Source organism: Colias philodice, chromosome 9, assembly GCF_061535455.1.
Source record: "Colias philodice isolate Cphi_HAF_F1 chromosome 9, ilColPhil1 Martin Lab GWU primary, whole genome shotgun sequence".
Classification (NCBI taxonomy): Eukaryota; Metazoa; Arthropoda; class Insecta; order Lepidoptera; family Pieridae; genus Colias; species Colias philodice.
This window is the reverse complement of record NC_143094.1, coordinates 6,577,498-6,594,985: the sequence shown is the minus strand read 5'-3', so window position 1 is coordinate 6,594,985 and position 17,488 is coordinate 6,577,498. Positions and strand designations below refer to the sequence as shown.

At 36.7% G+C, this 17,488-nt stretch overlaps 1 protein-coding gene and 1 long non-coding RNA gene across 2 annotated transcripts in view; one reads left to right on the top strand and one right to left on the bottom strand.

The window, feature by feature from the left end:
• LOC149485858 (uncharacterized) overlaps positions 1 to 17,488 on the bottom strand; it is a 94,301-nt gene that overhangs the window by 68,153 nt on the left and 8,660 nt on the right. The gene's annotated exons all lie outside the window — the stretch shown is intronic.
• Positions 1 to 17,488, top strand: part of Cht10 (Chitinase 10) — a 33,164-nt gene that overhangs the window by 11,344 nt on the left and 4,332 nt on the right. Inside the window, exons 12-46 of the mRNA XM_089699198.1 lie at positions 552 to 671; positions 898 to 1,021; positions 1,309 to 1,486; positions 1,675 to 1,774; positions 1,853 to 1,922; positions 2,538 to 2,726; positions 2,837 to 3,099; positions 3,488 to 3,709; positions 4,010 to 4,318; positions 4,627 to 4,846; positions 5,074 to 5,292; positions 6,353 to 6,523; positions 6,816 to 7,022; positions 7,329 to 7,517; positions 7,659 to 7,730; positions 7,873 to 8,061; positions 8,381 to 8,511; positions 8,894 to 9,113; positions 9,767 to 9,882; positions 10,023 to 10,191; positions 10,667 to 10,843; positions 11,007 to 11,218; positions 11,636 to 11,914; positions 11,996 to 12,193; positions 12,391 to 12,590; positions 12,715 to 13,008; positions 13,216 to 13,349; positions 13,658 to 13,869; positions 14,024 to 14,159; positions 14,279 to 14,421; positions 14,757 to 14,957; positions 15,417 to 15,708; positions 15,943 to 16,055; positions 16,343 to 16,480; positions 17,137 to 17,276. Of these exons, the coding sequence (XP_089555324.1) occupies positions 552 to 671; positions 898 to 1,021; positions 1,309 to 1,486; positions 1,675 to 1,774; positions 1,853 to 1,922; positions 2,538 to 2,726; positions 2,837 to 3,099; positions 3,488 to 3,709; positions 4,010 to 4,318; positions 4,627 to 4,846; positions 5,074 to 5,292; positions 6,353 to 6,523; positions 6,816 to 7,022; positions 7,329 to 7,517; positions 7,659 to 7,730; positions 7,873 to 8,061; positions 8,381 to 8,511; positions 8,894 to 9,113; positions 9,767 to 9,882; positions 10,023 to 10,191; positions 10,667 to 10,843; positions 11,007 to 11,218; positions 11,636 to 11,914; positions 11,996 to 12,193; positions 12,391 to 12,590; positions 12,715 to 13,008; positions 13,216 to 13,349; positions 13,658 to 13,869; positions 14,024 to 14,159; positions 14,279 to 14,421; positions 14,757 to 14,957; positions 15,417 to 15,708; positions 15,943 to 16,055; positions 16,343 to 16,480; positions 17,137 to 17,276 (6,347 nt within the window). The remainder of the gene's footprint in view (positions 1 to 551; positions 672 to 897; positions 1,022 to 1,308; positions 1,487 to 1,674; positions 1,775 to 1,852; positions 1,923 to 2,537; positions 2,727 to 2,836; positions 3,100 to 3,487; positions 3,710 to 4,009; positions 4,319 to 4,626; positions 4,847 to 5,073; positions 5,293 to 6,352; positions 6,524 to 6,815; positions 7,023 to 7,328; positions 7,518 to 7,658; positions 7,731 to 7,872; positions 8,062 to 8,380; positions 8,512 to 8,893; positions 9,114 to 9,766; positions 9,883 to 10,022; positions 10,192 to 10,666; positions 10,844 to 11,006; positions 11,219 to 11,635; positions 11,915 to 11,995; positions 12,194 to 12,390; positions 12,591 to 12,714; positions 13,009 to 13,215; positions 13,350 to 13,657; positions 13,870 to 14,023; positions 14,160 to 14,278; positions 14,422 to 14,756; positions 14,958 to 15,416; positions 15,709 to 15,942; positions 16,056 to 16,342; positions 16,481 to 17,136; positions 17,277 to 17,488) is intronic.

The following is a 17,488-nucleotide window of genomic DNA, read 5'->3' as shown; positions in this document are numbered from 1 at the left end:
TTGAAATTATTCTTACAAATTATTACAATAACTTAAGTCTAAGTCCCACAAAACTGCACATGCAGTTTGTCTGTCTATTGTTCATCATATTTCGAAGATTGTGGACGGACAGCGGACTCGCTACATAATTGGACGAAATCGGCTCGATAGAAAATAATTGCAAAGATTGGTCTTAAAATCATCATTAAACGATTCTATGTCTTTATTTTTTTGACGTACGGGTCTGCAATTTAAAACATGAAGTCAACATATTCATACCTGAAACTCTAACGAGTAATATTTCGCATATGACTCACGCTTTTCCTTAAATCACATGTTTTCTTATTATATTCTTCTACGACCTGGCCCCGCCAAGCAATAGTGTTATTGCGCTCTCGTTTGTGCACACTTTCCAATCGTATGGGAGTAAACGATAGCGCAATCACTGTTAAATTTGCTCTTAACAGCCCCTTAAAGTAAAAAGTTAAAAAACAATCTTAGTAATATTATTTTATTCATAAACATAACACAGATCGTGTTAACAATCATGACAATGGTATTTTTTAATGTAGATATGCATGATGGAACGAGAAGGGAAGGGCGTCAGTGGTGTTGATGACGCCGGCAACGCCTTCGCTGTATTTGACAATCAATGGATCAGTTATGACACGCCCAATACCATTTTGGAAAAGGTTACATTTTAATTATCAGAATTTTTATTATAAAAAATAATTATGTATACGTAAGATACATAATAATTTTTGTTATGTTCCTATAAAAGATTTTTAGATCGCAGTAGATCAATTTCAAACCAGTATATTTTATCTTAAATAAAAATATTTTAATAAAAATTAAATATTAATATTATACACCTTTCAAAGCTATTTATTTCTTAAATTAATATCCTATTTCCTACAGATGAAATTCATAACAACTGCTGGTTTAGCCGGTGCAGCCGCGTGGGCTATCGACATGGATGACTTCCGAGGACTTTGTGGCTCACCTTTCCCGTTATTGAGTGCTATCTCAATTAGTCTTAATGGTAAATTACGAATATCTATCATATTATAATGTCTTCTCCATCCAGGTCCATTTCATATATACCTAAGTATTCTACCCTCATTTTTGAGCAACATTTTGCAGATACAATCAAAACAATTATATATTCGATTTTTTCATCTATAAAAAAAACCTTATATCATTCATTCATATAAATTATTATAAGTAATATTCATAATGCAATTAAGTGATAACACCGGTATCATTTTTAAACGTCTCATTTCATTTATACACAAGAAACAATGTCCTAACAAATTTTAATTCCTCCAGGTGAAGCAACTCTCACAGACCAATCTTCCCTCAAGATCGGTTCGTGCGAGACCAACACCCCATACTTAGCATCAGACGAAGAATCTTGTGCTCACTTCCATTTCTGTACCGGCGGTATTAGTTACCGCATGGTGTGTGAAGATGATCGACTTTATGATCCTTCTACTGGGTTCTGTGGGTAAGTAAATACGTTTAATAAACCAAGGATCCTGCGCACACTTCCACTTTGGTACTGACAGTATTAGTTGGTGGTATTATAGACCGCTTAATATTTAAACAAATAATTATGAAGAACACTAATAACAAAATGAATTCTGATTCACTATAAAAAAAAACACAAACTCATTGACTTTTTTATTTCCCCAGACATCAAGATGTCGCCAAATGTATTCCAGGCCAAACCCTCAGAATAAGTGTCGAAGACGCAGCACGATTTTTACCAGTCGCATACGAAAATGATTTCGAAGTACGTGATAAACCTAATTCCTTTTGTATTTTAATCTCATTAATGTGCATTGAAATATAATTTGTCATTCTATTTTAGTGGAACAATTCTCCAGAAAAAGCATCGCCAATGCAAAATTCATATACTGCTGTAGCGGAAAGTAAGAAAGGTACCTAAGTCACTTAAAGCTGTTAAAATTATATTGAAGGCTTTTTATATCTTTTAATATGTCTCTGCTTATACTCTTCACTTAAAACTATTATTTCTGCTTCTCCTTCTACTAGCTCAACCATCTTCAGAAAACCTTTTCGATTATAGAAAATTAAAATATCGCTATTCTTTTCCACTTACTAACAAACATGCTAAAGTGTCAACAGCTGCTTCGACTAATTACTTACATAAAACAAAATCTTCTTACCGCCTTAAAACTGGAAATTCGCTCTCCAATCATATTTCAGGTACCTATTTTTTAATATTTGAATACATCTGTCTTGCTTTATTTTTGAGTCTGATACAAATTCTTCTAATCTTGATATTGTATTAATATTTCTTCTTTCTTCTTATTTTGTACTAGAGGTCCGCCCCGGCTTCGCCCGTGGTACATATTTCGCAATAAAAGGTAGCCTATGTCCTTTCTCGGGTATCAAAATATCTCCATACCAAATTTCATGCAAATTGGTTCAGTAGTTTAGGCGTGATTGAGTAACAGACAGACAGACAGAGTTACTTTCGCATTTATAATATTAGTATGGATGTACATTAATTATTTATTAATATATTATAGGAAAAGAGAATAACAAGAAAGTGGTATGTTATATGACAAGCTGGGCCTTCTATAGACGAGGGGATGGCAAGTTCGTACCAGAAAGAATTGATACTAGACTCTGTACCCACATTGTGTACGCATACGCCTCTTTGAGCCCAGACGATCTTATTGCTAAGGAATTCGATCCTTGGGCAGATATTACTAACAGTAAGTATTTTACGTGATAAATATACTAAGTTGACAATGAACTTTTGTTGAAATCTACTGCCATTTTTAGAGGTCATCAATAATTAAATACATAACTATTTTTATTTCAGATCTATATGAAAGGGTTACTTCTCTAAGTGACGTAACAATTCTATTGGGATTGGGAGGCTGGACTGATTCTGCTGGTGACAAGTATTCGCGATTAGTATCATCCCCAGTATCTAGAGCTAAATTCATCGACAAGCTCATACCTTTCCTACGCGCGTATAATTTCAAAGGTCTTCATTTGGACTGGAATTATCCAGTTTGCTGGCAAAGTAATTGCAAAAAGGGTGCATTATCTGATATTGCCAACTTTGCGAAGTTTGTCAAGGTAATTATTAATTTGTATTGGTATAAAAAGAAACTCATCACTCTATTCTTCGTAACAGCGGTTTTCCCAATAAATGTAGACAAAATGGTTGAGAATTAGATATTAATTACATTCTTTATAATTTTGAAGCTTTGAAAATAACAACATTCTTACCAATAAAAATAAATAATTGTAGTTTAAAAAAACTAAAAAACACGCTTTTTGCAAATTGAAAAATGGAATAATTTTATCAAATTAGTGTATTGTCATCGGTCCTCAATAAATCTACAAAGTTTGAACGAAATCTGGCCGTTTAAAGTGGGTCAAAATCGCGCCCAAAGAAGTCGGTTATAAACAAACATACAGGTGAAGCTAATAAAAAGCGTGTAAAAAAACATTTTTCTTAAAGGAACTCTCTAAAGCTCTCCACGAAGCTGACATGGAACTGGGCGTGGCTCTCTCCGGGTACAAAGAAGTTATTGAAACCGCATACGATTTGCCCGCTATATCTGCGGCAGTTGATTTCATGAGCGCGATGACGTATGACTATCATGGTGGTTGGGAACGATCCACTGCGCATCATACGCCATTGGTGCCTTTCAAGAAGGATGCCCTTGCTTATTATTCTGTGGTAAGTGTTTTGTAAATAAAAATTTACTTACCTTTACCTACCTTTTTTTTTATTGGTAATAGAGAAGCGCTTGACCACAATCTCGCCTGATGTTAAGCTGAGATGTGGTCTAAGATGGAACGCGCTTCCCTAGAAGGTACCTGTTCACTCTACGCTTGATTTTAAAGTTCACCTTTTGTTGATTTTAAAGTTCTGTTTTAAAATTACCCCCTATTAATTTATGGTTAAATTTAACTGCACTCAATTTTAAATAGAGTTGCTCTGTGCTCATATCGTATTTAAAACATCATCTATTTTCAGGAATATGCCATTAAAGCTTTAATCGGCGGTGGTGCCGATCCGAATAAACTGCTTCTTGGATTAGCGTTCTACGGCCAATCTTATCGCTTAGCTGAATCTGACGGACCTAAAGGCCCAGGATCTCCTGCAGCTGGACCTGGTGAACCTGGTGAATTTACCAAACAACCTGGAATGTTGGCTTATTATGAAATATGTTATAGAGAAAAGAATCTTAGATGGAAAACTGGGCGTCAGGATAAAGCTGGTCCATACGCGTATTCAGATAACCAATGGGTCGGATATGATGACCCTAAATCAATCAAAGAAAAGGTAAGTTTAAGGATTTTTATAACAGTCTGAAAATTAGAGTTTTAAATATTCTTAATAATAATCAAGTGGCTCCATGATTGTATGATTTTGGCTACGAAACCAAATAGATTCATTTCTTTTAAATAATGTGTTCAGTATCTACCTATAATTGAAATATATGTATATGTATGTGTTATCTTTCAAAACACCAGCTTTAAGCTTATAATTTATAGGAATACAATAGTGAGACATAAAACATTCAGGATTTTTATTTATTTATATATATTCTACAATCACTCCTTTAGTAGTAATAACATAACTCTGTTCAGGTCGAATGGGGTCTCCGTCAAGGTCTTGGCGGTGTGACAGCCTGGGCGATCGATCTGGACGACTTCAACAACCGCTGCTGCGCGGAACCATTCCCGTTACTGCGAGCTGCTGGTCGTGCGCTCGGCCGTGCTGTGCCATCTCCTCCTTCTGCACCTTGTGAACGACCACCTGAACCTGTTACACCCGCACCGCCTACCACTACGCCTGCTGAGTCTGATGGTACGTTATACACCAATCTGCAACAACTCCACTACTAAAAAAAACTCAACTTTTTTTAATAAAAATCGAAATAAAAGTTGAACTAGTGAATTGTGTGTTTCTTTAAAAAATCTTTATGATTAAAAATTGCTAATAAATAAATCAGTTAATATACGTATTACCGTTCATGGTAACAGTTCTAATAGAATAGTCTGAAAATCCTGTAACTTTAATTTTAAATCACCCAGGTGCTGTTGGCGGTGGTAACCACGGCAGTCACGATCATGGTCAACACACGAGCACCACCTGGCCGAGCTGGACACCACCTTCCACACAGGCTACACAACAAACCTGGTGGCCACCAGCGACTACCACCCCTAGACCCACTACCACTACTACCACGACACGTCGACCTACAACTACTACGACTACTACTACTACGAAAAAACCAGCTTCACAGGACACAGGTATGCATTTGTTTTAATAAATAAAAATATGTACATTGGACATTCTTACCCAAAAAAGGATAATATATTAAGCATGGACGTATAAAAAAAGACGGACGGTATATCGCCTAAACATTGAGTGAAGCCTAGTAATGGCGGCGAAACATCCATGTGTGTGTGCCATGTTGCCATGGCAACAGCTGTCCTGATGACAATGGCGGCTGTATTTTTTTCTATAAATTTTGCCGTAATCATTTTGTCACTAAAACATAAAAGAAATAACTTGCTTCCCTGTGGAATGTAATCCCTTGTGTTTTGTTATTTAAAATTGTACTGTTGCGACACCATTTAACCACGCAAGACGGCATTTTAAATATTTTTTGTGAAACAGTGACGCAGTTAGTCAGTCGGTAGTTCCCGACGTAATGGCGGCCGACTAGCTTACTATGGTGAGAGTGTGTGCGTGTTTATTGTCTTTACACGATCGCTAGCTTACTATGGTGGCTTCACGTTGTTTGTTCGTAATACGGCGTCCGTCTTTTTTTATACGTCCATGATATTAAGATGTTACTTTTGAATTATTAAATAATATTAAAGTTGTTCATTTATAAATTTCTTTGTGTGTTCCTGTTCATTCTAGTCAGATAATTTTCGCAAAAACGATCCAATGAATTTTATCATCGATCATTCATTATTGATTATTGTTACCTATACATTTTCAAAGTACTATAGTAAGTAGGAAGTACTTAAGTATAAGCTCTAATTTAAAAGAAACATAATATAATAATCTACCGCGGTGGATATTCCATTACGTATTCTACCTCACTAAAAAATCATCAGGAACATAAAAAAATTGGTTGTCTGTAAAGTCGGTTTACTGACGATAGTTGAACGTGACAACGTCCGATTGCGCTTCTTTGTCGCTCTTTCCGCGCTCTCGCTTGCACTTCAAGTCTTACATGGAGCGCCTCAGAGCGAGGTAACGCCGCATGAGTCATGTTTTTTCGTGCGTGCAGCCGGCTCTATCGAATTATAAGACATTGTCACGTCAAAATGTCTTATAATAATCATCCCCCTACAGGTGTAGAAGGCTCAGTGTGCGTAGCGGGCGAGTACAAGGCCGCACCAGGTGACTGCGAAGCGTACTTACAATGTGAAGGCGGCCACTGGCGCAAGCATCGTTGTGCCCCTGGTTTGCACTGGTCCTCGAGAGCTAATCGATGCGACTGGCCTGCTTTTGCTATGTGTACAGGTAAAACTAATTATATCCTTGATCTTCATTTCTTCTTTTATTTTAGCAAATTTTATTAATATTATATATTTAAATGTTTATTTTATTAAAAAAAATACTTCCGTTAAAATATTTTAGTATATAATTTTTTATTGTCATTAATATCAAATTAAATTCTGTGACAAATTAAATCTTTTCATATCGTTTTATTTATTTTTCCAAATTTTTTATTTTTCTCTGTGCAATAGAATTTTTATTCGGATTTTTTTTTTTGGAAAATTAAATGTATCATATATTTTTATGATTATTTTAGCAAATTCAGTAAGTGAAGCAAGCAAAACAACAACGACCACGGCTCCATGGACGACGCGTCCACCGCCAAAACCAACCACTACCAGACGTACCACTACAACAACCACTACTACTACTACCACAGCCAGACCTACTACTACCACTACAAGACCTACTACTACCACTACAAGACCCACAACTACCACTGCAAGACCTACAACATCAGCTGGTAATTGCCAATATTTTTATTAATACGCATATTTGTTGGTAAAACATGTCTTTAATATTTTTTTTAATTTACAAATTGTTTCGATGTCGTATTTTCCGTATAAATATTAGTAGTAAAACTTTTTTTACCTTTCATAGAATGAATGGTTTTCATGAATGGTTACTTCTTCGTAATCGTTCATGTAAAAATATAAAATCAACAGTTTATCTGCAGTGGCAACAAAATATATGAGTTCACTTTTAAGAATCAAACTAAAATCAACTCTACCAACCATACAATAAGATCTATATTCGCTTACCTCTACAGGCACAGTCTCGCTCGAAGGCAAGCCCTGCAATGGACAGGACTACGCGCCAGTAGCTGGCGACTGCGGCTCATACTTACATTGTGATGGCTCAGCGTGGAGACGTCAACAGTGCGCTCCTGGCTTACACTGGAGTGCAGCTAATAAGCATTGTGACTGGCCTAAATATGCGGGCTGTCAGGATAAACCTAGTGAGTGGACTTTAATAATATTTAATTTGGTAAATCCAATCAATTAATAAATGTTTAAGTATGTATGTTTTTGATATATTCGTTGCCCCGTTCAATTGAGCATTTTATACATTTAATTTACTTTGTGCCTTTCTATTTCAGCACCAACACAAAAAACTACGACCACACCTAAACCGACGCGTCCACAAACCAGACCACCTAGACCACCAACAAGTAAGTTCTTTAGATAAAACTTAATTATAAATATCTTATCTTCACTCTTCAATCTTCTTTCTTGAGTATTTTATTCGCGCACAATAGTGACCAACCGCCTTTCCACCTCATGTTACATACCAACATGACAAAATGTTTCTAGCACCAAGCGGCAACGGCGCATTAGAGGGTGGTTCATGTGGTGGTAATCAGATGCACGCAGCAGCAAGTACATGTGACGCGTACTTACTGTGTGTGGGCGGAACTTGGCGCCGCCAGCTGTGCCCGCCCGGCCTGCATTGGGACAACCGTTCTAAGCGCTGCGACTGGGCTGAGTTCGCTATGTGCGAAGGTATCCTCACTTATTTATATAGCTCTAGTGGTACTATCAGGTGTACGGTAGAAAGCATTTAAAAGTAAACCTAGACTCTGAAAGAAATTAGTCGAGTTCTAATATGCGAAAGCATCTTCACTTCTCAGTATGAGGTGTCGGGAAGTAATGAGTTAATTTTACAATATAGTGCGTTGCAACAGATGGGTGGTTCCTTCACCTTTCTGTTTACTTAGCATAGGTATTTCCCGAAGTAATTTATCGAGTTCGCCGTGTGCGAACTAAATGAAAAAATGATCATGATTACAATAATTAGGTAATGATTCCTTTAAAATTCCAGTGAGCAAAGTGACCACAAAATCGCCATACCAAATGACATACAGTACAACCACTAAGCGACCAACGACAGCGAGATTTTCCACTACAACCAGAAGATCTGTGACGCAGAACGAACAATACCAGACACCGACGGTAAGTCTCTATATATATCTATGATTTTTCAATACAAATTTTTGCAATTACACTTTTTCTTGATTTTCAGTAGATCACATTACACACAAGTGGACCACACTTTCTCTACTTAAAATACGAAAGGGATTATTTCCACCAACTTTTATAAAAATACAAAAAGATCTTTAACTTTTATAAGTAAAAATGTTTTTCCACCCTTGACTCTTGATTTGATATTTCTTATCTTAATCAGAGTTACACTTTATCTCTCGATCCAAATCTACAGAATAAAACATTTTAATATTTTGGTTTCATGGCATTTAGACGATTTATAAATATAAATTTTAAAGAGTGATCGAATTTTTTCCATTATTTAAAAATTTACAAAATAAAACATCCACAGAACTGCCGCACGGGTACCTACCACCCGCACCCGCGCTGCGAGAAGTTCTACGTGTGCGTGAACGGCGTGCTCGTGGCGCAGAGCTGCGCGCCCGGCCTCGTGTGGCGCCGCGACCGCTCGCAGTGCGACTTCCCCACGCCCAACGCCTGCACGGACCGGCGACAAGTGGCTGATGGGGTAACTGCTAAACCGAATGCGCCGCTGGTGGAGGAGAAACCTAGTAAGTGCAGTTTAGCTTATACTGTTTTCACCTGAGGTAGCGTTTAGCTACGTACGTACGTCTTAGAACGTACGTACGTATGTATTCTGTGCCTGAGGCGTCCTATGGCTCCACTGGCAAAATTTACACTGTTTTGATGCAGCTACTTCTAAAATCTAAGCCAAGCGTATCACTTGTGGGGAACAAACCTAGTAAGTTAATAAAAATTTAACAGTTGTTCTCTACTGGTCCCACCTGCATGGACTGCTGCCAAGTCTCTGATAACAGTTTAGCAGTAGTGCTAAACCTAGCACACCGCTTGTAGAGGATAAGCCTAGAAAGTTTTGTGTCACATTTGATGTTATATTACCATGTGTTGCATTCCAGTCATACATAAGCCCCCTTGTATGTTTAATGTCGAATCGAGCGAAACAAAGAATGTTAGTTACATATACAGGGAATAACCCTTTAGTCTCTTCTTCCTTTTTTGACATTATTTATTGTTATATATATATATATATATATATATATATATATATATATATATATATATATATATATATATATATATATATATAATATATATACATATATATATATATAATACTTTCTTCTTGATTATATTTGCGTTGTTCGTATTCATCATGAATAAATTTTCTCCAATTATTATTCAGACTTCTGTGAAAGCGGACAGTACGCAATGGATCCTACTGACTGCTCACGTTACATGCACTGTCTCTTCGGTAAATTTGAAGAATTTGCTTGTGCTCCCGGCTTACATTGGAACCAGGTAACATTCATTTAATTAGTTTAATAAAAGAATATGTGACATAAACCAAGTATTCTACCGTTCTTTGTTATTAAAAATTTTAGCAGTTCCCAAATAAATTCAATTAAAAAGCCCTACTAAATAACTTTAACTCTGAACAGGACAAGCAAATCTGTGACTGGCCACAAAACGCTCAGTGCACGGTGAAAGCGCCAACTACAAGCGCACCAGCTATACCTGAACCGGAACAAGTGTTGGAGCCCCACGACCCTGTTATATCATCTCCTCCTGAATTGGTAGATGAGAATTTGCGACCTCCGCTACATAATAGTAAGTCTTCCTTGTATTATGACCAAATGCCATAATGAATCAAAAAAAAGACGGGTTGCACTCCGGGAGTGCCGGCAGAAGTGAAAACTTGATTATTAACGTTCAGCATGTTTGATATTTTGGAATGGTATCCGTCTTACGCATGGAATATAAGGGCTAAAAAAAATCCGTCTTACGCTTTTTCGATCAGGCCACGTGTCCTGTCGCGAGTTTAAGATTTTATACCCAACGCCGCTAAAGAAGTTTTCACTTCAAAAACTTTCGTAAATTTAATGCTTCTGCAAGTCTTTTTGTCATTTTTTTAACTTGTATACTTCACTCTATTTTTGCTTGATAATATTAACATGTATAATTAATAATTATAATTATTATTTACATTATGTTTTAAGAAATTTTATAGTTAGATATTATATCAGAAAAACTTTAATAAAATCAATCCAAACAATAGGCTAATCAATAAAAATCTCCATAATAGGTCGTTACAAACTGGTGTGCTACTACACGAACTGGTCATGGTACCGTCCCGGGCTGGGCAAGTTCTCACCCGCTGACATCGACCCGTCGCTATGCACCCACATTGTATACGGGTTCGCAGTTCTCGGTGACGATGGACTACTCACTCCACACGACCCTTGGGCTGATACGGAGCATCGTAAGTTGCAATTTTGAGATGATATTATGATTCGCCATTTTTAAGACAATTTCTAGAATCTACCCCAAATCCAAAAATATCAAATTTATACTTAGAAGAACGACCAAATTTATTACACCTGACCCTATCCAATCTTCAAAAATAATTATAATCCTTTCCTCAGATTTCTACGAACGCGTAGTGGACTTCAAGAAGTACGGTACCAAAGTATCTCTCGCTATCGGTGGATGGAAGGACTCAGCCGGTGACAAGTACTCAAAGCTCGTGAACAACCGCTCTGCTAGAGCTCGCTTCGTTTCTCATGCTCTGCAGTTCATTGAGAAGTATGGTTTCGATGGATTGGACCTTGACTGGGAATATCCTAAGTGCTGGCAGGTAGGTTTAAAGAAAAATGTTTAAATTCTCTTCTGATACATTTTTTCAGGGTCAACAATTATTTTAACGAAGGACTGCTCAAATATAAACTTAATCAAACCATTTCATATTATCTACACTAATAATAAAAAAGAGGAAAACTTTGTTTGTTTGTTTGTTTGTTTGATTGTAATGAATAGGCTCATAAACTACTGGACCGATTTTAAAAATTCTTTCACCATTCGAAAGCTACATTATTCACGAGTAATATAGGATAGTTTTTATCCCGGAAATTCCACGGGAATTCTTTGAAACCGCGGGCGGAGCCGCCGGCGGAAAGCTAGTATAAAATAAAGCACTTCCATCGTTGAAATAACCAAATATTTGTATATTTGGTAAAGAAAAAAACAATATTATAAACATTCTTCAATGTTTTAGGTGGATTGTTCCAAGGGTCCCGATTCAGACAAGGAAGCGTTCGGTGAACTTGTTCAAGAACTTTCAGCAGTATTCAAACCCAAGGGTCTCTTACTATCTGCTGCGGTTTCTCCCAGTAAAATGGTGATAGACGCGGGATATAATGTACCAGTACTAGCTAAGCATTTGGACTGGATCGCTGTTATGACTTACGATTATCACGGCCAATGGGACAAGAAGACGGGACACGTTGCTCCATTATATTACCATCCTGATGATGACAATACTTACTTCAATGCGGTAAGTTATGACAATTTTTTTACGACTGTTATGTACTAAGGAAAATACGTGAGAAAATTTAAATATCTTCTTCTCTTTCAGAATTACACAATGCACTATTGGATGAAAAAAGGAGCACCAGCATCTAAACTAGTGATGGGTATGCCTTTATATGGGCAGACATTCACAACGATGTCTGGCTGGAACAACCGTGGTGCGAGTGGATTAAATGCACCCGCTTTGGGTGGAGGAGATGCTGGCGAATATACTAGAGCTAGTGGATTTTTGGCATATTACGAGGTATATAATTTGCCAATCGTAAAAAATAAAGAACAACATCAGCCTTTAATATTAAACACATCACACTTCAACATTTCTTTATCTTGCAATATTTACGTTTGTTCCAGTTTACCCAAGATTATTAATTTCTGTAGGTAGTATTCTTCATAATATAAATGGCTAAATATGTGTATGTATGTATTGTCCTCTTTTTCCAGATTTGCGATCGTATTATTAACCGTAACTGGATCGAAGTTAAGGATCCATACCAACGTATGGGACCTTACGCATATAGAAACGACCAATGGGTATCATTCGACGACGCAGACATGCTTAAGAGGAAAGTTAACTTTATCAAGTCTCTTGACCTCGGCGGTGGAATGGTTTGGGCATTGGATCTTGATGATTTTACGAATAGGTAAGAATTTTGAAGAACCAAGTTACGGTAAAACTTTTAATATAAATTAATATAAATATTTCTATTTATATTAATAAATATTAATATAAATATTATTATAAACTAAAATTTATAACATTTACAGATGTAACCAAGGCAAATATCCTCTTATGAACGCCATCAAGGACACTTTCCTCAATCCCAACTCGGAGTTAGACACAGTTCAACCACAACTTCCTGATCCTCAGAATGATGTTGACGAAGACCTTGATGATATCGAAGTAATTGCAAGACCAACTCGACCAACTGCTCGTCCACCCACTCGCCCAACTATGGCGACAACTACACAACTTGCTCCTCAGACACCTAATACACCTATAATGGATGAACAAGAGGAATATAAAGTAGTATGCTATTACACCAATTGGGCGTGGTACAGGTAATTAGAATTTTATTTAATTAATTCAATTTAGAACCTTTGCTTTCTGCTTATAAAATATATTATTGTACTATTTTAATAGTGTCATGATTGAATGCAACTTTCAATTCTACCTGAAAAATTAAAAATATATATTTTTTTATATATTAATTAATATAGTATTGATAAAGATAATTTACACTGTCATATTTTGTCTATTTTACACAGACCCGGCCCTGGAAAATTCGTTCCAAGTGACATCGACCCATCTCTCTGCACTCACATCGTCTACGCGTTTGCGGTCCTTGACAGTACGCGTCTCGTCATCAAACCTCATGATACTTGGCTTGATGTTGAAAACAGTAAGTTTTATATTAGGATCCAGTTAAATATTAGCTATACACATATTAAATACCAATGGTATCATCTAGAGTCATTAAGGTTCAAAATAATTTCAAGAAATTAAATTTCTTTACAAATATTCTGATCGAGAGAATTTTCTGCTAGAGTTTTCTACCTGTTTCTGTTTTGTTCCGATATGTTCAGACGCTATAGTTTTTTTCCTACCCTGCAATAAAGGAACAAGGGACATTACTACATCCATCTCAAATTCAAACATAATTAATCCCACTGTTACCTCACCAATATACCATTTACCGTCTTTTTTCAGAGTTCTACGAGAAAGTAGTGGCCCTCAAGAAGCAAGGTGTCCGTGTACTCCTCGGTCTGGGAGGCTGGAACGACTCCGCGGGCGACAAGTACTCGCGCCTCGTGAACAACCCCGGCGCGAGGAGGAAGTTCATTGTGCACGCGTTGGACTTCCTGGACACGTACCAGTTTGACGGCCTGGATTTGGATTGGGAATACCCGAAGTGTTGGCAAGTGAGTGTGCTGGGTGTTGTCTAGAAATTATCTTTGTTTGTTAGTTGCCATAAAAAGAATAAGAATTTTTTCTGTGCTCATCATTGTCGATAAAATTAGAATTATGAAGTAATTTTGCCTTTGGAATTTTTTTAATTTAATTATTTTATTTTAGGTGGAATGTGAAAAGGGTCCAGTTTCTGACAAACACGGATTTGCAGAATTAGTAAAAGAACTACGTGTAGCATTCTCACGAAAACGCCTGCTTTTAACTGCTGCAGTATCTGCAAGCAAACGTGTTATCGATTATGGTAAATATTAAATACCTACTCCAATTTTATTTTACGATTCTACTTTTTTAAACTGGATATTCATGTTTTTTTATTCTCGTTTAATAAATTATTAATAGTTGAATTATGTTACATTTTAGCATACGATGTGCCCACACTGTCAAAGAACTTGGACTGGATATCTCTAATGACGTACGACTACCACGGCCAGTGGGACCAGAAGACCGGCCACTTGGCTCCCATGTACGCGGGTGAAGAAGATGACGATAAGACATCTAATGTGGTACGTGTTAAGTGTTGCATATATGCAAGTAAGTTCTTCTATAGAAGTCAATATTGTCAAACTGATCATGAGAAATTTTATAACTTTTTCTGTACGTTATGATACACGTCACGATGAAAAAGTATAATCTTATAAAGTGAAGTTGGCTAAATGTTAAACATTTCACTCAAGACTTCTTTTTGTAAAAGGATATATTATTAATATAGTTACATTAAAAATTAGTTCACTTAAAAAAAGGATAACTATAAGAATATTTCTTCAATAACTATTTATTATTTAAATAACCTTTTACTGATTGAAGTAACATGACTAACATATTCTATTCCTACCCGCAGAACTTCACCGTAAACTACTGGATACAAAAGGGCGCGCCTCGCAACAAGCTCATACTGGGTGTACCGTTATATGGACAATCGTTCTCTCTGCTTGAGAACCGTGATGACTCCGGTAATAGCGGCGGTATTGGTTCACCTTCCACTGCGGGAGGAGAGGCTGGTGATGAAACTAGGGCAAGAGGGTTCCTTGCCTTCTATGAGGTAAGTTTTATGCTTCACTTTGAAGTTTGCGATTCTACCGAGTCCTAACTCGGCGTAAACTCTGATAGTTCATTGAATACTTACTACATATTTTATCTAATCTGTTGGGTATTCTTTATTGATTAAACGTTTTGAATTTATAGGAATTAGCTAGGAAGATACAAAGATGTGATTTTCGTTTTTAGCTCATACAAGATGATACATATTAGTCAGAAACATTCACAAGAACTAGGTACCACAGCCATAACAGCTAACTTAAATGTTTACTATTCACATAAACTTCAATCTGCTTTAATAAATAGGGATATTTTTGAAATCATCAACATGTATTTTTTTTCACTCCTTGTACAAAAAGTCAACCTTCATTTCCTTATGAATAAGTATTATGTACCTACAGTGTGCATAGTTTGCAATCAGAATGTATCAAACTTTGTAAGACTTATCAAACAATCCCCGCAGATATGCGAGCGGATCCGCGTCCAAGGCTGGCGGGTAGTGCGCGACGCGGGCGGACGCATGGGCCCGTACGCGACGCTGCACGACCAGTGGGTGTCCTTCGACGACGACTTCATGGTGCGCCACAAGGCGGAGTTCGCACGAGCCGCAGGACTAGCCGGGGCTATGCTATGGGCTTTAGATCTGGATGACTTCGCGGGAAGATTCTGTGGGTGTGGGAAGTACCCGCTGCTGGCTAATGTTAATCATGTGCTGAGGGGAAAAACCGCCCCGCCGCCGTGTCAGCTGGAAGAACGTGAGTACCACAGATAATATTAGGTTTTACTATGTTCTTGGGTATGGGAGAGGATTAAGGATGTAAATCTTTGTTATGTAATTGGTTTAAATTTCTACTTACTTTCAGTTTATCAATATTCTCAAAATATTCTAGATTAATTATGTGTTCTCAGAACTGTTTCTATTCGGCACGTTATTATAAACTGTGCTTTCAAATATATATTTCTTGGTACAAGTTTTTTATCCTTAACAGTTGCAAGTCCGCCTAGCATCGAAGGACCAACTTCTTCGCCAAACGTTGAACCAGAACCAGAAAGTTCGACTACAGGATCTTTAGCAGATTCTGAATTAGAAACAGATATCGAGGTAATGTACCATTATTTTTTTATTGATTTCCTGTATGTTTATTTTGAATTTTATGTATATCGTTTCAAGGCTGACTATATAAATTTTAATTTAAAATAACTCAATAACAACAATAAATCAGAATGCGTGTTATATTTTTCCATACCTGCAAATATCCTTACCATCCATACGTGTTTCATACTACCCTCTACTATCATATAACTTAGGTAAAAAAAGCTTAAGTGCCTACAAATCCATAGTTCCCATTACCAAACAAATAATTAAAATCGATGTTTTCATCCCCACAGGTAGTCCCATCAAGCTCAGTAGAAGGCAAGTCCTGCACGAGCGGGTTCCGCGCGGACGCAGACTGCAGCAAGTACTACCTGTGTGTTGGCGGACGGTACATGCAACTGTCCTGCCCACCGCCTTTGTTGTGGAACCAGGTAACATTTATTTATTTATTTATTTATTCCTGATTCCTTACAGCTATTCTTACAATAATTACATAATAATTGAACAATACGCCAATAAAAAGGAATTCCATTAATAGAATTATTATAATAAACATGTGACAAAGAAAATTGAGTAAGAAAGTAGGAGGAAAAGATATACGTTAAAATAATAAACAAAATACTATTATTGTGATGAGTGTAGGTGTAGGTATGGTGTGTCGTCTATTGTGAGTGAGTGTGTAAATGAGAGTATGTATGTATATACTTTAAGTAACTAAAAATTAAGTACTGAAACCTATATTATATATAATAGTTATTATGAATTATTGGAAAAAACAAAAATACAACATTTTTTGAGTTTTATTTCTAGATCATTGGATGTGATTCTAAAATAGGGTGCAATATTAACCAGGGAATTATTGGATAGCAAAAATTTAGGCAATACAATAATAAGAAACTAAAGACCATTTTTATCATCGTAGATAATAGAAAGGTTGATGGAAGAAAGCGTAAGGTGGCTCAAAAGCTATTTACCATTAGTTAAATTCCTATCAAAAGAAATGTAATAGCAGATAACACAGTAGTGTAGCTTTTCAGTAGAAAGGCGGTATCATGAATCCGATTCGAACTAAATTGACTTGTTTCAGAACCACTGTGACTGGCCTGATAAATCTCCTTGTAAGACCAAGTCTAGCCTAAAATTGGCGTCTGAAGACAGCACCGACAACGTCATAATAAAAGAAAAGCCGATAGTCGCCTGTTACTTCACAAATTGGGCTTACTACAGGTAAATTATTAGCCCTATATAGCCCTACTAATATTATAAATATGAAAATGTGTTTGTCTTTTCTTGAAGTAAAACTTCTATAGGTGCGTTTAGGGTAAAATTTCGAGGTCGCGTCATGGAGTATGGGGACGATTTTGGTACCTTTGAATCTTGTCAAAGAAGTTTCACTTCTGACACACGCACTCTACACCATACAAGATAAGCTATAGCCA